The sequence below is a fragment of the Simochromis diagramma genome, unplaced genomic scaffold (genome assembly GCF_900408965.1).
Source record: "Simochromis diagramma unplaced genomic scaffold, fSimDia1.1 OVJJ01000481.1, whole genome shotgun sequence".
NCBI classification, from domain to species: domain Eukaryota; kingdom Metazoa; phylum Chordata; class Actinopteri; order Cichliformes; family Cichlidae; genus Simochromis; species Simochromis diagramma.
Genome location: NW_024386898.1, coordinates 2,454,579 through 2,477,389, shown reverse-complemented (window position 1 = coordinate 2,477,389; position 22,811 = coordinate 2,454,579). Strand labels below are relative to the sequence as shown.

The 22,811-nt window shown below is 40.3% G+C and overlaps 1 protein-coding gene across 1 annotated transcript in view; it reads left to right on the top strand.

Annotated features, from left to right (window-relative positions):
* Window positions 1-22,811, top strand: part of wdr11 (WD repeat domain 11) — a 60,548-nt gene that overhangs the window by 654 nt on the left and 37,083 nt on the right. The window contains exons 2-10 of the mRNA XM_040034468.1: window positions 467-578; window positions 2,165-2,318; window positions 2,509-2,682; window positions 3,018-3,219; window positions 8,551-8,716; window positions 11,544-11,646; window positions 12,330-12,525; window positions 13,267-13,367; window positions 15,576-15,752. Of these exons, the coding sequence (XP_039890402.1) occupies window positions 467-578; window positions 2,165-2,318; window positions 2,509-2,682; window positions 3,018-3,219; window positions 8,551-8,716; window positions 11,544-11,646; window positions 12,330-12,525; window positions 13,267-13,367; window positions 15,576-15,752 (1,385 nt within the window). The remainder of the gene's footprint in view (window positions 1-466; window positions 579-2,164; window positions 2,319-2,508; window positions 2,683-3,017; window positions 3,220-8,550; window positions 8,717-11,543; window positions 11,647-12,329; window positions 12,526-13,266; window positions 13,368-15,575; window positions 15,753-22,811) is intronic.

Below are 22,811 nucleotides of genomic sequence, written 5' to 3'. Positions count from 1 at the left end.
CATCATATGAGATAAATTACCTTGTGTAGTTGTAGCATATAGTACAGTCTCTGCACTGGCAGCTTTTGTCATTGGAACTGAAAGTTTAGCTCCAAGTTATGTTTGAATTTTGAAATTTGTTGTGTCATTGAGCTTTGATTTTTTTGCAGTCTGGATGCACTCCAGGCAAATATACATGCAGGTCTTGTACGCACACAGAAAGAAGGTGAATTCAGACATGGAGTGGAAAGCACAGAAATCAGAATGCAGACACAGTTGTTGAATAATGCTGTGTTTACTGGAGAGGGTGCACTTAAGCGTCAGGCTGACTGGAAACATAAGTTTAAATTCATAATGTCCAGAGTTCACAGTCTGAATCATATGTTATCTTTTGTACATCAATGTCTCAAATCCCAAACCATTTCACGTATCTTTCATCTGTTTCTTTCCTCTTCCTCCTATTCTGCCTTGCTAACGTGGTCTGTAGGGGCTGGCAGGGGCTCATAGCTCAGGGATGTCACTCCAGTATTCTCATAATTGATCCTAAGACCGCCCAGACCATCCAGGTGCTGGAGAGACACAAGGCAAATGTGGTCAAGGTGAGTTTGAGAAGTAAATTGGCTTAATTGTTTCCCTCCACAACATAATTGCTGTTTAATTACACAAATTAATTGACTCACTGTTGCGCCTCTGCTCCGTAGACTTCAAAATATGATTTAATATATACCACTAAGTTAAGCCGTTGGAGAATAGGCACACTAATGAGGCTACAAAGTGAACACACCTTGTGGGGTTGTATTATTTATGTCTCACAGTATTAATGTTAGCATTGTGTGACCTTGAGTGAAGTACTTTTGGCTCTCTTTACTTCTTGTAAACCAAACACCTGCAACACAGATAGAGCATTGACAGAGAGTCATTTTGTTTGGGTCCGTGTGTGCGTGCATGTGTGTTGTAGAAGAGAAGAGTAAATAATGGGCAATAAATTCTACAGTGATTATCAGTGCCTGGGCTCAATCCGGGCCTTTCATTCTTCACTATAAAGAACACTTTAATCTTGTAAAGCACCGCTGCCACAGCAACAAGCTATCCCTCACCACCCAGCCTGACATAAGAGAACTTGCTGAATGAAGAAAAAAGGAAATAGAAAAAGAAGTACCTACAGTAAAGGGCATGCCTACCTGGGAGCAAATAGACAGACATAATCAATTATTTAAACACCATCTTGTATGTGGAGTAATTTGTTATTTCACATATAAAATGTGCATTTCAGTGTAGGGCTGTGCGATATGACCAAAATCTCATATTCCGATATAAGAATTCTATCGTCTGATAACGATATAAATCACAAAAATGTAACATTTTCTGTAAATTCTGTGAATCTCGGGCAGCTCGACTTGCGGGAAGTGTTTCCAGCTGCGCGTCATGTAGCTGGAGTCGAGTGTTTTAACCGATGCATGAAACTATACATTTTTAGACATAAGTTGTAGCAGCCGCCGTTTTCTTTGTGAGTATTTATTACACAGGGTGCTGCGGGGAAAAACCTGTTCTAACGTTTGAGTCTAAGGTTTATTTTTTAGCACCTGGCGGCTCTTTTTTAATTCTCATCCGTAAATAATCTGCTCTTTCACGTGATTCAGTTTATTTTGAAAAGTCTCAACAGGATCTTGAGATTTATTGTGAAAGGTTTATGTGGTACATAAACAAGCGGACACGCGATGGTGTTACCGTTGTTGTTGCTAACGACAACGCATAAAAACAGGCGCTTGTACGTCCGTAGTGTGGTTATATTACATATAAGAGAACTTTAAGAAGCCACTACAGTGACCATCAAAACGATGAAAAAATATTGTCGTAAACAGTTTCTTTTGCGACACCACGAAACAAACGATAGCGTAAAATGAAACGATAGACGGTTTTATATCGTCATCCGATATATATAGTTATATCGAACAGCCCTATTTCAGTGTTATGCATTTCCTATAATATCCTTTACTCTCTCTTTTCTCCCCAATGTCGCATTTAGTGAAATTCATCATACATCTTCAGACCTTGCTGTTAATGTTTTTTTTTTTTTTTCTTTTCTGTTGTTGACTTTCTGAGCATTCTGTCAACAAATGTAGAAGATCTTACAGCTTTACCTGATATTCCTCCCAGAGACTCAATTAGTGTTTTATGTTGGAAGGTAAAATGGTCCAGGGAAAATTACTACCACAACTTGAGCTCACCCTACTGTCTGCGGTTGGCCTCGGGAGATGCCTCGGGGAAGATTATAGTGTGGGATGTGGTCAGCGGCACAGCCCACTGTGAGATACAGGAGCACTCCAAACCTATCGGGGGTAAGACAGCTTCAAGACACCAAACATGTTTGTCAGCTCAGTGGCAGTCCTGCCAAGAAGAGACACTGAGCCGATGGTTTGCTGTTGACTATTTGTTTTCATTAGGACGCTGTTACTGCCACTCCTGCTGGTGCGCACTACACTTCCATTCTCACCTCCTCTTCTCTGTTTTGCTCGTTCCCTCTGTCAGACTTGGAGTGGCTGTGGAATCAGGATGCATCTCGTGATCTCTTGTTAGCTGTCCATCCTCCCAACTACATTGTTCTGTGGAATGGAGACACAGGCACCAAACTGTGGAAAAAAAGCTACGCTGAGAATATCCTCTCCTTTTCTTTTGACCCTTTTGACCCTTCCAACATGGCATGTAGGTGAACAAAATACTTACCAAAAGACTAACGAAGCCTTCGAATTTTTCACTTTGCCACCCACATACACAGGGCATGCTTGAGCTCTTAAATTTACTGTTTATTGCAGTATGGTTGAACATATCTTATATCTGAAAGCATGTGACTGGTATTCTGTGATGCCAACAATTTAACCAGTGGTATTTCTTTCTTTTTTTTGTGGAAAAAGATAAGTCAAAGCAGAGACTTTCACAAATAACAGATGGCAAATTGAAAACAGAATATTGACATCTGACCATCTCTTATTAGCAAATGAATCTTTATAATATTCTTCTGTCCTTTTTCTCCTATCCAGTGCTGACCAGTGAAGGGATCGTCTTCATCACAGACTTTTCTTACTCCAAACCCCCAGGCAGCGCTGGCAAAAAGGTCTACATTGCCAGTCCTCATGCGAGCCCAGCGCATACCAAACCTGCACCTGCAACAGCTCCGGCCCCTACTGGTGCCAAGAAGGCCCTTAACAAGGTCAAAGTGCTGATTACCAATGAAAAGCCCACGTGAGTGAAATTAAATTAATTTTCCTTCCCTGACTTTATTTTAAAATATTTTGGATCCTTTTTTTGAGACACATAGACTGTTGTTTCAAGTTTAACAAGTCTAATGAAGCTCTTATGTATTGTATGGTTTTTAAGACGTTACTTACTGAAAAGCCAAGATCTTCATACAGTACAGCATGTTAATATTTTAATAAATGTCTGAATTTCATCTCAACACTTATGTAGGTGCTAAAGGATAATCTGTGGAATACATTTGTTTCAATAGTTAAGTCAGTTTTTAAATCAAACTTCCTGTAGGTTATGTCACCCTTTCAGTGTCATGTTTTATTGAAATGCTATGGCTCAATGTTGTTCAGTTCCCTTTTTTTTTGTCTCTTGTTGTTCAAAGTAAACTACAAAGTCTTATCGGTTAGCGGTCTCCAACCCCGTTGTTTGGTACCAGGCCCGCTAGAGATGAGGCTCGGGTGTGAAATTTATGGTTTTCTGGATTTTTTTTATTGTTAACTCTGTTTCTCTGGGTCTTTTCCCGTGTTGTAGTTGTGTGTTTTATTTTGAAAGAAATATTTAGACGTTACCATAGCGACCAAAGAGCATTAGGGGCAAGGAGAAGGATGTTACTCTCAATGTTGTTGACGCATTTCAGGAGGATGCTGCTAATAAAGTTACACAATTCCACAGTGAATTTGCGTTTATTATTATATTTACAAAAATACCACAAGTTTTGTCTTGGTTGTATCATTTTATTTTGTTGTATTTATCCGTGACACCTTAAAGGCCGGTCCGTGGAAATATTGTCTGACATTTAACCTGTCTGTGGCGCAAAAAAGGCTGGTTTAAGAGGACTGACTTAAGGCAGTCATAGTTATCACTGTTACATGATAGAAGTGATGTTTCTCTGATTGTAACGTATGATATGATTTCTAAGTAAACACCAAGGTTTATTTACTGTCATATGAACTAAATCTCAGTTACTAACCAGGCTTTGTAATGTACAGGGCTGGAAGCATACACTGTTTGGCCACAACATTAAAAGCAGCTGCCTAATATCAAGTCAGTGCCTGTCGTGCCTGCAAAACACTCTGAATGATCAAACTGACTGTAAAGTTTTATCCATTTATTTTACATTTACGAAAGTTTATTTTGAGTTTTTATATTTTAATCGGTGAAGAGGTTTACAACGAAAGCTATGAAAAGAATGTGAAATTCAATTAAGTTTTATTTATATATGTATTATTTGATCAAAACAGCGATTGACCTGCTCAATCTGACTCATTGCTGGGAGAGCACTTTAAATCAGTATTACTCCTGGATTTGTTTGTATTTTCTCAAGGAGGAAAAAGAGCCATTGTCAGAGAAGATGTTGATTCTCTTTGGATCTGCCCTCACATGTGAACAGATTTATACAAATTTAAACAACATTAGCCCAAAAATGCGCATTTTTGTTCACACTTAGTTTTGGAAATGTTGATTAAATGGTGATAAAGTCTTTTCTCTTCTTATGCCTATTTCACATTTTTATTGTCTGATATTATTGATGTAGTTTCTCACATGACAGCTTGAGGAATATTAATAGCTCCTGATCTAAAATAATTTTGACGTGTGAGTCCAGAACCACTTCTCCTCGGTCCAGTTCTCACATTCATTCTTCTGTGAAGAGGGGTCAACATGAGCGGTCAGACCAGGCTGCTGTTATGCATGCCTATATACAGTGAGCTCTGTATTTTGCCTCCTTTCTGTCATAGCCAGCATTATTATTTTCATCACACTCTTGCCCCCATCAAGGTCACTAAGATCACACTTGCCCGTTTTCTGCTTTCAGGACATCATATTCAAGAACTGGCAGTTCACTTGCTGTTTAATTTCTCACACCCTTACTCAGTGTAACAAGATAATCAATGTTATTGACTTCACCTGCCAGTGGTTTTAATGTTGTGGCCGATTGGTCTTTCTGTAGAGTATATTTTACTCCCCACTGTGTTACCTGAGACCTCCCTGTTCATTCGACAGCAAAGCTCCTCCAAATTATGTGAACAGGAGAAGTATTCCAGACACTTTTTCAAGCCTAACCAATAAAAAATGGCCTGACAAGCAACACTGTAAGAAGCAGGTCACGGAGCATTTTTGTTGACAGCAGTATGGACTAACACGGTCTATTTTTATGTTTGGTTTGTTTTCTTTTTTCTTTGGTCATTGCAGAAAAAAAATCAAAACAGGAACAGCACCTTTCACTACATAAGATGACCTAGTTTTGATGTAACTGTCTCTCCAGCACAGCAGTGAGATTCCTCTTTAAACTTAGATCAGATGCTAAATCAAGTCAAGGGTCCGGGAGAAGCATTTCTCAAGGGAATAAGGAAGGATTTGATCACTTGGCATATTTGCTACATTGATTTTTAATTCTGAAACGCAGCAGAAGTAGTGATGTACTTCTTCTGGCTTCTTATTCCATTAGTTGACAAACTTGATAAATTGTATAAGCGCTAATTTAGAAAAAGTTGCATGAGCTGTAGACGTGTTTGATGTGCTGGCAGCTTCCTGCTGGAGTGGTTGTGACTGTCAGGTTATTTATAGCAGCATGCCCCAGTCTCTCTGTCCACCCACCAAGCCAGTTCTGATAACAAACACTCCATTAATCTTGTCTTTATTCTCTCATGCCTTTCTCATTTTGTCTGTTTTAGTCTTCTATCCATGTGTGACAACTTCCTTCCTCACCTTTAACTGTGTGTAATTGCTATCCAGGATGCTGTATTCCTTCAGTTCGCCTTTGTCTACAGTCTCTACTCTCGCCGGTTCTGTCTGCTTGTGGGTGATAAATGGAGGATTTAAACAAGACTCTGTTCTCCCACAGCGTTATCAGAAACTTACTGAATACAGTATGGTATTGTGTGCATTAGTGTCCCATCAGGGAGCCATTAATCTGGGTGTTAGCCACTAGAGATTTGGTTCATTTATCAAAATGAAGTCAGCTATACTATTACATATACAGAGCAACGTCGACTAATGTATGTTTTCTTTTAAACTGACAGAAATATTTATAAGTTAGATTTTTAAAAAAAAATCTAAATAATTCACTAAGACGCTTGAAGTTGTAGTTCTTATGATTATGAAAAAATCATAATGTTTTTGATAAAAGCAGTAAGTCTGAATAATCAGGCCTTTTTTAAATTCATGGCTTCATCTGAAATCATGTTGTGTGCAGAGCGAGTAGTTTTCCACACAACAGGGAATAGCAAAGTTAATTATCTTACCGATGAGTTGGGGGTTCTGTCTGACTGTAGCTGCTCTTCATATTGCTGATCAAAAATGGATGAAACTGAATCTCTTGATTTGGACACATTCGATGAACAGTCACTACCCACACCGACAAATGCACAGTTAATGCCGGCTCTCTGGTTTCAGGGCAGTACGATGCTGCCCTGCGACTGCACACTGGACTTATTTCAAAATCAGAGGTTAATCAAGCAAATATTCAACCACTTATTCCCAACACTGTTTTTTAGGGCAGCTGTGGCTGGATAATAAATGGATAATTGAGGACTTTTGTTCAAGCTCAGTCTTCACTTCAGTCTTAGAGGTGTGATTTATGGCTTTGTACTGTGGTGATGTACACATGCAACACCTGCTTCCAAACACTACAAACTCTCGAGTTTTATTTGAAGCTCGGCTGCAGGTAGTGTGAGAGCAATCGAAAAAGAAACAACATTACATGAAAGAGAACCCGGTCATTCACAGACATGTACAAATGTAATCACGAGTGATCAGTAATGGAGTGACGTGACCGACTGAAATGGACAGGTTTTGTTATAGAAGTATTTTAGGTTGTGGTTTGTTTGTTTTTTTTTTTTTTTTGTCCCACAGTGTGAGCATCAGTTCAGTTTTCTGCTGTATCATCTCCAGCAGCTGCCAGTGTGTGTAAACTGAATTTGTATTGTGTAGATAACAAGCTCAAGGTGGTGTGACTGCTGTATAAAGACAGTATTTGACTTTAATGTCCTTTGGGTGAGTTAAATAATAGAACCTTGAGAGTGCTTTAAAACTTTAATAAAGGCATCCACCTTTGCTATCAAATGTCCTGCGTCTTTGATAGCAAACTCACTGCGTGAGCACACATATGTGTATGTACTTAGCAATATGTAACTGTGTGTGATCCTCTGACCGCTGTAGCCTTCATGTCTTATTCATAACAACGACTGAGAGAGCGAGAAGGGCGTGTGATGTTTTGGTAATTGGAGAGCTGAATATTTGAGGGCTGCAGTTTTTTTTTTCTTTTTATTTCCCTTTTCTCCCTTTTTTCTTTTTTCATTTCTCTCTGAAGATCTGTTGCTTGCAATCTAAGGTCTGCTCCTTTCTGATGTTCTGCCTTTGGTGACTCAGACATTTTAGCCTCTATCTCTTTCTTTTCTGACTTCAGTAAGCTGCTAAAAGTGTAATTTAGCTCAATAACTCCTAAAGCTTCCCCTACTGAGTCTATTTTATCTGTTACACTTTCCCCAGATGATAATGATCTCCATTGTGTTATAAGGTTTGTCTCTCTTTTATTTGATCTTGCCGTGACCTAGAGGAATTCAGCTGTTGGAATGAGTTATGGCTGTAGACCTGCTCGTAAGTTCAGTCCAAATCGTCTCTTTTTCCTTCTTGAGTGAACTGTACTGAACAGAAGTACCTGTGACCGCTTTGCTGTGATACGGAGAGATCAAAACTGGTTGCCGCCACAGATAATAGTACCTGTCATTAATTTGGTCACACATGAAAGAAGTCGCTGTGAATAACAAATCAGAGCAGCCAAAAGTAACGTAAAGGAAATTCTTTGCAATTCTTACAGTACCTGCTTAGTTCATCAGCCAACCAACAATAATAAGTCATTCATTCTAGCTTCTATTTGGGAAGACATGAATAAATATCAAGTTGTCCTTAGAAATGAGATTTTTATATTTTATATTGAATTTTAAATCTAGCGTCATATTGGTTTGCATGGAATTTGCATTTTTCATATGCATGTGTTGTTGTTACAGCAGAGTCTCATTATATCCTGATTTATCTGGAGAATAAGACTGACTTACTGAGCGGTATATTATCTAACCCTCATTTCTAGTCATCGTAATTTGCATTTTTCATCTTTTGTGTCCATTAAATTGCGCCGTAAACAACACGAGAAAACAGGCAATTCCAGGACATGCTTAATCCTTGGATTAAAGAAAGTCTTTTTGTCAATAAAGATTGATAGTTTATTATTTACCATTCCATCTAGTTTGTTCTCAGTTTCAGTGTCAGCCCGTTTTAACTAACTTCCTGTTCTCATTGTTGTCATTCCCCTGCTGTCTGATGCTTTAGGGCAGAGGCTGTGACGCTGAACGACTGCCTGCAGCTATCCTACCTACCTTCGAAGAGAAACCACATGCTGCTGCTTTATCCCAGAGAAATTTTGATCCTGGACCTGGAGCTCAGTCAGACGGTGGGTGTGGTGGCCATCGAGCGCTCCGGGGTTCCCTTCATCCAGGTGAGGCACGCTGCAAAAATAAGCAGCAAAATCCCTTTAATATGGATCTCGGTTAAACTCGAAGAGATGAAAGTTAACCTTAAAACAGCATTAAATTTTCAGGCTCTGAGTTCTCACCAATCACTTACTCTTGACGTTATGTGCAGGACATTTTTTAAACTGCTTTGCGCTGACACCGTAGTTGGTCTAGGTGAAAGGATGGCTGTGTTATGTGGCTTTAACAAACCTCATATATCAACATCTTACTTGAAGAGCTTTACTGAAATCTGTCTTTTTTATGGATGATTCCTGCAGGAAGACAGTTCCTCCTGCCACGAATGATAAAGTTCTTAACTCTTTTTGCACCCACCTCTGCAGTTGTTTCTCCTCATTGGGTGTGACAACTGCACATCAGGACCATGTAGTCATTAGCAACAAGGGGGGAAAAAAGTCCCCCCTTTCTTTATACTGCCTCTCCACAGCAACAGACTTGACCTTTAGGTGCCAATTCACTTTCTTTTAAAGTCTGGATTTCTAATTGGAAATTGATGAATGCCGTGGGGGTATTACACTGAGGATTTGTCACAGCTCCAGTGCCAGTAATTGAACAGAAACTGTCTTAAAGTCGCACCGTTCGCTCCCCCTTTCTATACTTACTCTCCGTCTCCAAAAGATTGACCACTGTGCTGCCCTGTCATTACACAGAGTAGCTCTCCTTATTTTTCACGGCGGTGGTTCTACTGTATTTGAGACCTAATGTGCCTTTTTGAAACTCGTTGAATTTCATGCCTGAATGTACATGCATGGAACAGTTTGCAGTTATTAGTTCATCTCTGCAGTCGATGACATGTTCTGCTTCTGTGAAATTGCGCTCTGTTCTTTGTATTATTGTCCTATCATAAATCATACTTTATTTGGGTTGTCACTGATCTTGTTTTAATAAACGTCTCTATGGTTTAACAACACAAAGGTAGAGAATGAGCGTTTGTAGTCAAGGAGTAAGATCTAAAGTCACCAGGGGCAGAAGCAAAGGGGTATTACTCAGCTGCCTAGGCTCCGTCTGACCAACGCCTCCTTTCTCTAAGTGTTATAAAGTGCTTGTCTTCCAGCCAATTTGCATGACTGATGACACAGTTTAGCAAAGGTCTATGCTCGAGTGTACAGAGGCTCCACTGTCAGGTTGGGGCATACATAGTGTGCAGTTGCCAGTTTGTCAGGTCAACATGGCCTACAGTCATTTTTCCATCTATCAATAGCAAACTAATACAGAATCCATCAATTTGTTGTTTATCTGTTCATTTTCAACAAGGTGCTGATTTACTTTGATTTCAAATGGCTGCAGATTGATGTCTTGCAGGTTTTGCATTTCAGTATTTGGAATATTTTGTGCACTGGCATAAATTGAGTGAGGTATTTTAAAATGTACAGTATGTTCAATGAAATCAGACGTTCAGAAAGCCAACAAAAGAAGCAATGTGAAGATGTCAAAATAACAATCACAACTGAATGCACGTATTTGTGAATAAGATGAATTTAACTAGTAGTTTGATTTGATTATCTGTTAGAAGTAACAAAAAAAAGTTCAGTGATGTAGCCTCACCAGTGACTGTAACGTTAATATATTAATTACTGTCATGAGTTAATAAGGTATAGAAACATGAGAACTGCACTGAAATAGAATTTTTGTTTACAGATCATACCAGGTGAGCTCTGTAGGGCTTTTGTCATACAAAATATGGATAGATTTAAATAACTGAACACTTCATTGTTATTATGTTATAGTTTTACACACAAAATTCAAATCCAGTCCAATTTTCTTTATGCAGCATATTTAAAACAACAAAGTTAACCAAACTGCTGCACATGAAACAGAGAATTACACAATAAAATAACAGATGCACATGCCCACACACATCAATAAATATATTCAAAGGATCACAGAAATGGATCTGATATTTATACAACGCTAGAACTGGCCCCAAAACGCTGCTGCTTCTTTACACTTTCAGATAAAACTATTTTCAGAGCTGTTAAATCCAAACAAGTCATTCAGTGTTTTTGATGACCGTCTTGCTGTCCGTTGTGCTCCGAGAAATGTGAATTTTCTTCTATCCTCGCTGTAATGTGGAACAGCAGTCACTTCAAAGTGCTTTATATTGTAAGGTAGAGACCCGACAATAATACAGAGAAAGCCTCAGCAATCAGACGACCCCTTTTGCGACAGTGGGAAGGAAAAACTCCTCTTTAGCGCGACAAAAGCTCTGGGAGGGGCAGCCATTTGCCACTACTGGTGAGGGGAGAGAGTAAAAGTGTAGAATAATTACTTGAAGTACAACTGTAATGAATTCTGCTGTGTATTTGCACAACTCATCATCAGGATAATTTATTAAACGTATCCCTTTTTTGTATGATAATAGATCTTGCCTGCTGTAGTCGGCAATATTTTGAATTCCCAACTTTTTAGCTTATTGTCCATATATTTATAAAACATGACTATGCCATAACATCTTAAGTCTGCACAATAATATTTTTCCCAATCATGTCATCAGTATGGCTCAGGAGCCTTTGGCAAAAATCCCTCCTTTTCAGACTAGCATGAGATCTGACAAGCTAATTAAGCTTAGCCCCTGCTCTGTTTTCCTCTGTTTGTGCCAAACAAATTTACACATGTAGGTTTTGATGAGTGTATTAGGGGGTTCTCGTGCTGTGGAGCAAATACATTGGCAAATTCATGCAGTGCTTAGAGCAAATGTAAACACCACCTGTTCAACATTAAGTCTCAAATAGACATTTGGCAAAGTCACAATCACACATGATCCCCTTTTTTTTCCACTCCCTCTGTGTTTAGGTGATTCCCTGTGCTCAGAGAGACGCCCTCTACTGTCTCCATGAGAATGGTTGTATCACACTACGAGTTTGTCGCTCCACGGTTGCCACTGAGGAAGCAGCGGGTATGAAACCTTTTCACAATGGTGTATCCACTCACAATCTGCACATAGCCGTTGTGCTTTACTCACTCCTCACTTCAGCGCCTAAGCTGCTCCTCACTTCAGTGCTCCATCCCCCAGTCATCATCTATTCAGCCAACTGCACTGCAATTGGATCCTGTAGCCTTTTTTCCTATGCTCCAGTGGGCATTTAGCCCCTTACTGTCTCATTTATCTTTGGCTTAGCGTGATAGGCCAATGGGAGGCAATTGTCTCGCTGAATCTCTCTCTCTTCCTCACTTACTCTCCTTGCTATCTCCTCCACACATATCTCTCTATACCCATTTTCCTTTTTTTCCCTGAAATTTCCTCTTGTATCTCTCACCTACTCTTTTTACTGCCTTAAATCTATGTAAAGCTCTCTATGCTCTCTATTTTTCTTTTAATGTGCTCAAAATTGTTCTTTCAATCGTATATACTCCTATTCTTCTTCCTTTTTTCCCCCTCCGTTGTCAGTATTATGAACATCTACTCTGTGTAGACTTTGACATTTTGTATTTTTTTCCTCTCGTTTGTCCTTCTCAATCCACAATTTCCATCATGTGGTTTTTATCTGCCACTATTCTTCCTGCATGTCAACCTCGCTGTACATTTTTTCTCTTCCTAATTCTTTGTCGTATTTTTCCTTTATTCCTTCGGTTTCCCAGACCCAGAACAGAGTGTCCAGGAGCTTGTGTACGACCTGCGCTCTCAGTGTGACGCCATCCGAGTCACAAAGACCGTCCGACCATATCGCATGGTGATTTGCCCCGTCAACGAAAACAAGGCTGCGCTCATGGTCAGCGATGGCAGAGCCATGTTGTGGGAGCTCAGAGCCCACACTGGCAAAGCTGCCAATCCTAGGTACACACACACACACGTATGCAGAAAGCCAAATAATTCTGCAAAGTTACATTACAATTTCACAGTTGAAAGCTAGACGTAATGGTTAAAAGTTTGACTACTTTGTAAGTTGACTCAAGCTGACTTTAAATAATAATCCTCTGACCTAAATGTAGTCTTCATCGTGACTGGCGCAGGTGGGCTGTGCAGAGGGGTTTGGTTGTCGTTGACGTGTCTTTTCGTTTGATGGAGCGTTCCCTCGCTGCTGTCGAGAACAGTTTTGTATTTCTCTCTTAAGTCAGGTTCCTACGTGAGACAGAGTGAATTCTGCCTGCCTGTGAACAAGCCAATTTAATGTGGGCAAACAAGAGAAATCTACAGCATTAAATGAAAAAGGGATGAAAAGTTTTTGCTTTCCGTCAGTATGTGAGGAATTTTCTTATTATAGTCTTGTTTGAATTCATTTGCTTGACAGGTGGGTTTTCTGTTTCACGGCTAATGAGTTGCAGAAGTTTTCTTTTGCGGTGCTCTAAATTGACAGTCTGATGTTTCCTAAAAAGTTTTTTAGCTTACGTTTGATATAATGACATAAATTATATTCTCAGTGAGGTGGTTTTGAAAGGGAAAGCTGAGTTAACTAAGGAAGGTTAAGACGCAATGCATATAATTAGTATGCAGTTTATGAAATATCGCATGTGTTTATTAATTTATGTCACTCTGAAGTTCATGTGGTGAATGATTCTTTCTCTTTCTCCATGACAGCTCGGGTCTGTCGCCGCTCTACTCCCCTGTGTCATTTTGTGGAGCTCCACTGGGTCCAAACCAGAAAAAGATTCAGGATCTGTCTCTTAACAGCATGATTGGTATGCCTAAACACACCACCACCATCAACACTCCACTACAATGCGCATCTCAGACAATATAGTTTGCGGTTTGGAAGGCAAAACGTCACACATGTCACATCTTGGTGCAGCTGAAGCGTTCTCATTCTCATCATAGAAGGATGGTTTTCATTTTTTTGAGAGAAAATGTGAAAACTCAAAAACATGAAGGGAATTAGATTAGTGTGTGTGGATGCTGCAGGTCTTAGTGTATCTTTTATTGTACCTCTGCGAGTTGAGTGGGCCTCAAGGCACCCCTTCAGTTTCTGCTTTAATGTGTGACTGCTGGTTTCTCCTCTGTGCACTTCACAAGCCAGCCTTATTCCCCTGTTGAGCAGTTCTGCACAAAGAGTCCCATAGATGCATGGCCCTTCCTCTCTTTCCCTTTTTCCCCCTTTTTTTTTTGTCTCATCTTTTCTGCTTATGTCTCTCCTTCATTTAATTCTTTTTTTTCCTCTCCACCCTCTCTCTTTATCCTCCCTGATGATTTAAGGCTGCCTGTCAAAAGATGAATGTAAATGTAAAATTGTAATAGGAGGATTTTTTTTTGTGTTAGGTTTGTCATTTGTATTAAGTGAGAGTTAACTTGCATTGGGAGGTAGACCTGTGGGAGGTGGATGGCATTAGAAGGGAGGAGTTTTCTGTCTCATCCTTAATCTATATATATCTATATCTATACAGATATATATACACGCACACACAGACACAGACTGAAGCCATCTACTGCCTGGAGCAGTAGCTCTGTTTGACAGTTGCTGACTAAAGCTCTTGTTATGAGGAAATATCACTGTCATGCAGGTTACTTATAGTCTGTGAAACAAAAACATGCTTGTTATTACACTGAGATGTGGAAAGAGCTGGTAACTAGAAAACCATATTTCCTTTGTTGCAATCTATGGTAGGCACAGTGTTGTTTGTTTGGGGGTTTTTTTTGTTTTGTTTTATTTGTAGTTATAATAACATAAGATTAGAATCTAACTCCAAGCTGAAAGACAAAACATGTCCAGTGTAAAGAAATCAAGAAAACCAAATGAATTATTTAACAAGTGCTAATGACAATTTAAGGTTTGTTCCTCAGGGAATACTAAAGCTCTCCAGCAGATACACAGATAAAGATGAGTTATTCGTTCACAGTGCATTAAAATGCGCAGTCTGATGTACAGTAATGAATTTTTTTTTTTTTTTTTTTTTTTTTTTAAGCGAATCGCCTTCACATCTATGTCTCAGTCTGTGATTTTAAAGTATTGAAGAAACTTGCTGTTACTTATCTCGTAAACCCGTTCTCTGATAACATGAGTGAGGTGTCTTACTATTGGAATGCTTCCTCAGCTACCTCAGAGACCTTTACGTCATTACTCCAGTGCTGGCTGCCAGTCGTGACACTCGCATTACGGAGGGCCCACCCACATCCCAACAAAATGTTTTCTTGATATTTAAAATTGATTGTTGATTAAAATTGATGAGGGCACTAGCTACTCTTTGCCTTTAGTGCTTTAACATACCACTAAATTCTTGTGATAATTACAGCTGCTCAGCCTGATAACTAAGTCCACAGCTCATTGAAATAACCAATATTAGTTCTTTTCTATTGCCTCCAGCTGTAGTTGCATTGTGTACAATGTTTCCACTTCAGACAAACATGTGCTTTGTTTTAGATCAGTAAGGCCAAGTTGAAATTTGTATTCAAAAGACTTCTATTAAGCTTCTTACAAGTACGAGGTGTCTACAGTCTTGATTTGGGATGATTTACTTCCTGCACAGTATTCAAACTCTATTTGTTTCACATAATGTAGCATCTTGTTATTGCAGTTCACTTGTTGATGTTGCTGCTCTCAAGAAGCTTCTGTTTATATTTGGTTTATATTTTTTTGACTTTTTGTTTATTTTGCTTGTGTTTATTTCTTCGTTGAACATATTCATACAGATGGTAGCACCCACTGTTGCTGTCTATGCGTTATACAGTGATTGATTTACAGAATGACAGCCTTCCCTCTACATATGAGCTGTATAAGACAGAATACAATGGTGACAGTGATAATGAAAGAAAGTCTTGATTTTGGTTAGATTTTCCTAACCTGTTGTTATTTCATTATTTAAGGAGCAAATAAGAGGTAGTTTTTCACATTATGTCCAACTTAACACTTGACGTCTTGTCTTTTTATTTTATCTTTTTTTTTTTTCCATCTCCAGGTCAGACCTTGATAGCCGGTGAGACTCTTCCTACATCTTCCCACCAGCAAGAAGTCCAGCTGAAGTTCCTGCTAACCGGTTTGCTGTCTGGTCTGCCACTGCCACCATTTGCCATCCGAATGTGTCCACCTCTTACCACCAAAAATATCAACCACTATCAACCCCTTCTGGCTGTAGGTAGGTAATAGGAAACCAGTTACTCACAGTCACGCAATTCTGCAAAACTTTATGACAAATGAGTCACTACCGCTGGCATATGAGGTTTCTGTTTTTCTGGGGGGGAAAAAAAACCCAAAAAACTATTGATTTGTTATATTTAATCATTAATAACCACGTAACAGTAAATTTTACTGGGCGTTGGTAAATTCTGCAGAAACTGTAAATGCAGCTAATTCTAGTCTAAATGTCCTGTTTTTGTTGAACTGTATACATTCGATTTGCTTTATTTTGAGTTCACATTGGCAGTCCTACAAGTCCACAAAAGATTTCAACACAGTACTGCTATTGTTTTATCATCATTACCTACTATTATTGACAAGTCCTTGATACACAACCAAGTGAATTAGATGTCAAAGCATTTGTAAATTAATGGTGGCAAAACATTTAAACATTGACTGTATTGTGAGTAATTGTCAGGCTGGGTAAGTTAATGTTGACGAGCACTTTGAGACCGAGTTCGCGGCCCACTGAGGAGCGAAAAAGGACTTTGGTTCTATTATTCGGGGACATATTCTTCCTTCGTAGCTGGCCGGGTTATCTTTTTGCATTTGTTCATTTTTTTTAAAACGCTTCTGTAACTCAAACTGGATTCACCTTTGGTTACCTTGGAAACCAGTGCTGCGTTTTTCAAACCTCCCGTCTCTCAGTGTGAAGATGCATGTTGACTGCAGACGATAATTAAACATCATCGACACTGGAATGGTAAGAAGAAAACAAGCTTTCTTTAGTTCATTTCATTTGTAATTGATGTTCTGTAGCGTGGAGGGCTTTACCATAGACGTGCACAAAAGTGACACAAATAGTTTTATTTTTTATGTATTCTTTTCTAAATGTGATTCATTTCCAAGCGGCAGTTATTTAAAAATAAATTAGATAGAAGGCCTATGTATTGTTTCTCTGTTTACTATTTATCTGGATTAGCTTTCTTATTGCTACTTACAAAAATCTTTTCATTATTAGGTTTTTGTTTTTTGTTTTTTTTTTTCAATTATAAAGGTCAGATGAATTTTCATTGACATGTTTGGGTGATGATTTTTAATGCAATTGCTGTTGTTGCTGCAGTGTTTTAGCATTTTACCATCTTTATTATTTCTGTTTGTTTATGCCAGAGGGGATTTAAAGATGGAGGAATGCTTGATAGAAGACTCACACCAACAAAAAAAACAGATATAATTCATGGATTTAAGTTCTTTAACGAATATTTACTGTGTGTAAAATTTCCATCTCTGCTTCTTCTGTTGGCATTTAGTAGCTATAAAGACATTTTATTGTAATGTCATTACAAAAGGGATCAACAGCAGTTGTAACACTTAAAGTGATCTTATTTTGGCCCCGGTGCACTGATTACATCCCACAGATAAGGCGTCCAGAATGAGTAGTAATATATATATATATAATATTGTGATTTCAGAACCCCTGAGAACTGCCCTGAGCAATAAATTCCACAATCCGACTGTGCCATTTTTTAAGACAGAGAAAGCCCCTTATTCAGTTCGTTTTGGATGTAGCTGCTGCTACTGTCAGATGCGGGCACAGACATTCTTTTAGTTTTATAGAAAATTTCAAAAGGTTATCAAAAGATAATTGACTTAATGTTTCACTTCTACCATGCCTAGTTTTTCTGTGCGTCAGGAGACCTCTTCCTGTGTGATTTGCTAATCTTACTACACTGTTATGACTGGCTTTTTTTTTTTTTTTTAATTGTCCATCTCTGTTTGCTTCACAGAACCACAGCTGAAAATATCCGGACAGACCTCATGATGAGTGTGAAGATGTTTTCAGTGAATAACAGCTGGATCAGTCTATCCACACTGTAGAGAAACAGCATTGCTGTAACCAATGTGGGAAAGTTGCCTGTATTTATGAGATTGGAATTGTTATCACCTTATTCACACAGAGGCTCAGCCTCACAAGTGTAGCAAGTGTGCCAAATGCTTCCACTGCTTGTATTTTTCAAACTCTGAGTTAATAAAGAAAATACATTTCAGTTCAGGTTTATTGATATAGCACCAAATCACAATAACAGTCACTACAGTGCTTTACACAGTAAGGTAAAGACCCTACAGCATTCTGGAGAAAACCCAGACATTCAAATGACCCCCTATGTGCAAAGACCGCGTGAAGGTGGGCTGGAGAAACCTCTCTGAGCAGAACCAGGCTCAGAGAGGGGCAGCCATCTGTCGTGACTGGTTGGGGCGGGGGGGCAGGAAAAAAAAAAAAAAACAAAGCATAGGGAGACAGGCAAAACACAGACTGAGAGAGAAAGAAGATGAAAAAGTAATGACATCTTGCAGTGGTAAATAAACAACAACAACAGAAAATCGTGAATCCCCAATGTGGGATAATAATATTTTCATTCTATTCTAAACACCTGGAAAGGGAAAAGAGGTGAATGGAGAAGTGCTCAGTGTGTCACAATGTAGCATATCACAGCTGTCCCACAGCAGCCTGAGCCAACTGCAGCGTGATTAAGGGGATAGTTCAGTGTCACATGTTCCAATCTGAACTATAATCTTTATCAAAAAGGAAAGTTTTAAGTCTGTTCTTACATAGAGAGAGAGAGTGTCTGTCTCCCAAATCCAAACTGTGAGATGGCTCCACAGGGGAGGGACCTGATAGCTGAAGCCTCTGCCTCAGCTATCAGGCTGAGGCAATTCTACTTTTTTCTACTATCCAAGGAATCACGAGTAAGTCTGCTGTCTGAGAGCGAAGTGCTTGGTTAAGAAAGGACAATGAGGTTTTTAAGATATGATGAGACCTGATAGTTCATGAGAAGGATTTAAAGTTCAATTCTGGATTTAACAGGAAAAAATATCTGAGAGAAATATGATCCTTCTCTCTTGTCCCTGTATTAACTGGAGACTTTTTATGGAACTTTTAGAACAACCTGATGATAATAATGAATTACAATAGTCTAATTGTAATTGATTAGCCTAGAAGTCATGAATGAACTAGGTTTACGGCATCACTCTCTTACATATTTGTTTAATATGCTCATTGAAGGACATGTCCTGATCAAAAGTGACCTGAAGATTAGCACAAAATATGCATGTCACCTCACTGTTGCATGTATAAGCAGATAGCAGCAGCCTATATATATATATATATATATATATATATATATATATATATATTATAATATATCAATACATATAATTAGGGCAGAACCTACCTCCATGGAGAAGGAGGCTAGAGGGCAAGATCAAAGTAGCAACGGAGGGAGGTTAGCCAACTAAACGGAGTTGTCAGAGAAAGGTGCGACAAAGAAAGGTGCATAAGACATACAGCAAGCTGTCCATACCTGAGGCCTTGGGAAACTGCCAAGCAAAGACTCACATCCTTGGCCAGCCGCTTGAGGAGGTACACCAGAGAGATAGAAGTCAGGAGAATCAAACCAGCTGTCTCCACAGACCAGCAAAGGTGTACTCTCAGTGGCAAGGGAACAATAATAATAGACAGCACCAACCAGGCCGTGGAGACGGAGCAATAACTGGAAGAGCATATGGGAGAAGGACGCAACCCATAATGGCAATGCTCAGTGGCTAGTGGATCTGAGGGCAGACCACAGCGACCTCCCTGAACAGGGTCCAGTAACCATCACAGTGGCAGATATCCAAGAAAGGGTCTCCAGTATGAAGAGTTGGACAGCACCAGGGCCCGACATGGTTCACGCCTACTGGCTAAAGAAGCTGACTGCACTCCACGAGCGTCTGGCAGCACAAATGAACCAGCTGCTAGTTAACGAGAGACACCCGGAATGGCTAACCGAAGGTCGGACGGTCCTGATCCCCAAGGACCCCAAGAAGGGACCGGTCCCCTCCAACTACCGACCAATAACCTGCCTCAGTACTACATGGAAGCTCCTGTCAGGCATCATATCGGCTAAGATGAACAGGCACATGGGTCAATACATGAGTGGGACACAGAAAGGAATTGGCAAGAATACCAGAGGCGCAAAACACCAGCTACTGGTAGACAGAACAGTCAGCCGAGACTGCAAGACCAGACTGACCAACCTGTGCACTGCCTGGATTGATTACAAGAAGGCCTATGACTCAATGCCCCACAGCTGGATACTGGAATGCCTAGAATTGTACAAGATCAATGGGACCCTAAGAGCCTTCATCAGGAACTCAATGGGGATGTGGCGTACAACACTAGAGGCCAACTCCAAGCCCATAGCACAAGTCACCATCAAGTGCGGGATCTACCAAGGAGATGCTCTGTCCCCACTGCTGTTCTGCATAGGCCTGAACCCCCTCAGTGAGATCATTAACAAGACTGGCTACGGATACCGACTACGGAACGGAGCAGTTGTCAGCCATCTCCTGTACATGGATGACATCAAGCTGTATGCCAAGAGTGAACGAGACATCGATTCACTGATCCACACTACCAGGCTATACAGCAATGACATTGGAATGTCGTTCGGACTGGAGAAGTGTAGTCGGATGGTAACAAAGAGAGGGAAGGTAGTCAGAACTGAGGGGATTGAACTACCAGAAGGCAACATTGCAGACATAGAGGACAGTTACAAGTACCTGGGGATCCCGCAGGCGAATGGGAACCATGAAGAGGCCACTAGAAAGGCTGCAACCACCAAGTACCTGCAGAGGGTCAGGCAAGTCCTGAGGAGTCAGCTGAATGGTAAGAACAAGATCCGGGCCATCAACACGTACGCCCTGCCCGCGATCAGGTACCCTGCTGGGGTAATAGGCTGGCCAAAGGAGGAGATAGAAGCCACTGACATAAAGACAAGAAAGCTCCTTACCATGCATGGAGGGTTTCACCCCAAGTCCAGCACCCTGAGGCTGTACGCTAAGCGGAAGGAAGGGGGCCGGGGACTGGTGAGTGTCAGCACCACAGTCCAGGATGAGACAACGAACATCCAAGAATACATTGGGAAGATGGCCCCAACTGACCGAGTGCTCAGTGAATACCTCAGGCAGCAGAAACCCAAGAAAGAGGAGGGAGACGAGGAACCATCATGGAAGGACAGGCCCCTGCACGGTATGTACCACCGGCAGATAGAGGAGGTGGTTGATATCCAGAAATCCTACCAGTGGCTGAACAAAGCTGGACTGAAAGATAGCACAGAGGCACTAATCATGGCAGCACAAGAACAAGCTCTGAGTACAAGATCCATAGAGGCTGGGGTCTATCACACCAGGCAAGACCCCAGGTGCAGGCTGTGTAAAGATGCCCCAGAGACAATCCAGCACATAACAGCAGGGTGCAAGATGCTAGCAGGCAAGGCATACATGGAACGCCATAACCAAGGTGGCCTGGCATAGTGTACAGGAACATCTGTGCCGAGTATAACCTGGAAGTCCCGAGGTCTAAATGGGAGATGCCCCCAAGGGTGGTGGAGAATGACCGAGCTAAGATCCTGTGGGACTTCCAGATACAGACGGACAAAATGGTGGTGGCTAACCAACCGGACATAGTGGTGGTAGACAAACAGAAGAAGACGGCCGTAGTGATCGATGTAGCGGTTCCGAATGACAGCAATATCAGGAAGAAGGAACACGAGAAGCTGGAGAAATACCAAGGGCTCAGAGAAGAGCTCGAGAGGATGTGGAGGGTGAAGGTAATGGTGGTCCCCGTGGTAATCGGAGCACTAGGTGCGGTGACTCCCAAGCTAGGCGAGTGGCTCCAGCAGATCCCGGGAATAACATCGGAGATCTCTGTCCAGAAGAGCGCAGTCCTGGGAACAGCTAAGATACTGCGCAGGACCCTCAAGCTCCCAGGCCTCTGGTAGAGGACCGAGCTTGAAGGATAACCGCCGCAGGGGCGTGCTGGGTTTATATATATATATATATATATATATATATATATATATATATATATATATATAAATATAAAATAAATAAATAATCTCTCCTTGCTCAAGAGTGGCTTTTAGCCTAAAAAGGGGGGAAATGGACTTATAAAATGAGTAATATCAAACAGTGATGATTTTATTTGTTGTTCCCAACAGCTTAACAATCTCCATTAAACGATTGGCTGCAAAATACAATAAAATAAAATGAAGTCCCACCGATAGCAACAGTGCAATTTCAGCTTTAGACGTGGTGTCTGGAGAAATTAGTTTCTAGCTGTGTAGGAAAGCCAATTAAGACGAGGCGAACTCTAACAGATAAATAGATAGTTAAGGCAGTGCATTTATATAGTGCTTTTCTAATCTTATTGATCAGTGAAATGTATAGAGGTGCACTGCCAGCAGTTTGATTTCTAAAAGAATGCCAAGTGGAAGACACAAATGGATGTTTATCAGCAACTGTTTGGCTCGCCATACCGAAACACAGAAGGGTTCGTTTTGTTTTTATGTTTATTAAATTTGACTCATCTATGCCGTTCTTGCCGTCGTGTGTAACTACCACAGATCTGTTTGAGGAAAAGCCTGGTTGGATTTTATCAAAGTTTGTTTGTAAATATCCAGTGAGTGAAGAATGCTTTAGAGGGAGACGAGACGAAATGATTATGCAGCTATAAGCTGCAGCTGCGCATTTTAATTTCATGCACATCGACACTCTTTGTTAACGCTCTAGGGTTTTTTTGTTCCCCCCAGTTGACTCAAAAAATATATAAACATAAATTTGATTCCGTTTGTCACCTTAAGAGTTTTTGCTGCAAAGTTAAACACACACACAAAAATGAACGCTATTCAAATTGTCATCATTTTTTTTGGTCCCTAACAGGAAATTAACAGAGCTGATATGAAGCCAAGCAAGTTAAACAGGTCTTTATTTCAAATGGCAACACAATCTCAAGTTTGAGCTGGAAAAAAACAACTCAAAATTGATTTTTTTCAAATGAAGTGCATGTCAGGATTTGTGAATATGCATATCATTGCTGTAATTTATATCCTTGAGGCAGACGGTGAGTAAGCAGCGGGCCATCAAATTCTACTGTGCGGTCTCTGTAAACGATGGCACAAGGCATAGACTTAATCTGAAGTATCATCCTCTGTTATTACTCTCCTAAGACAGCTGCCAGGCAAAAGAGAGAGAGAGA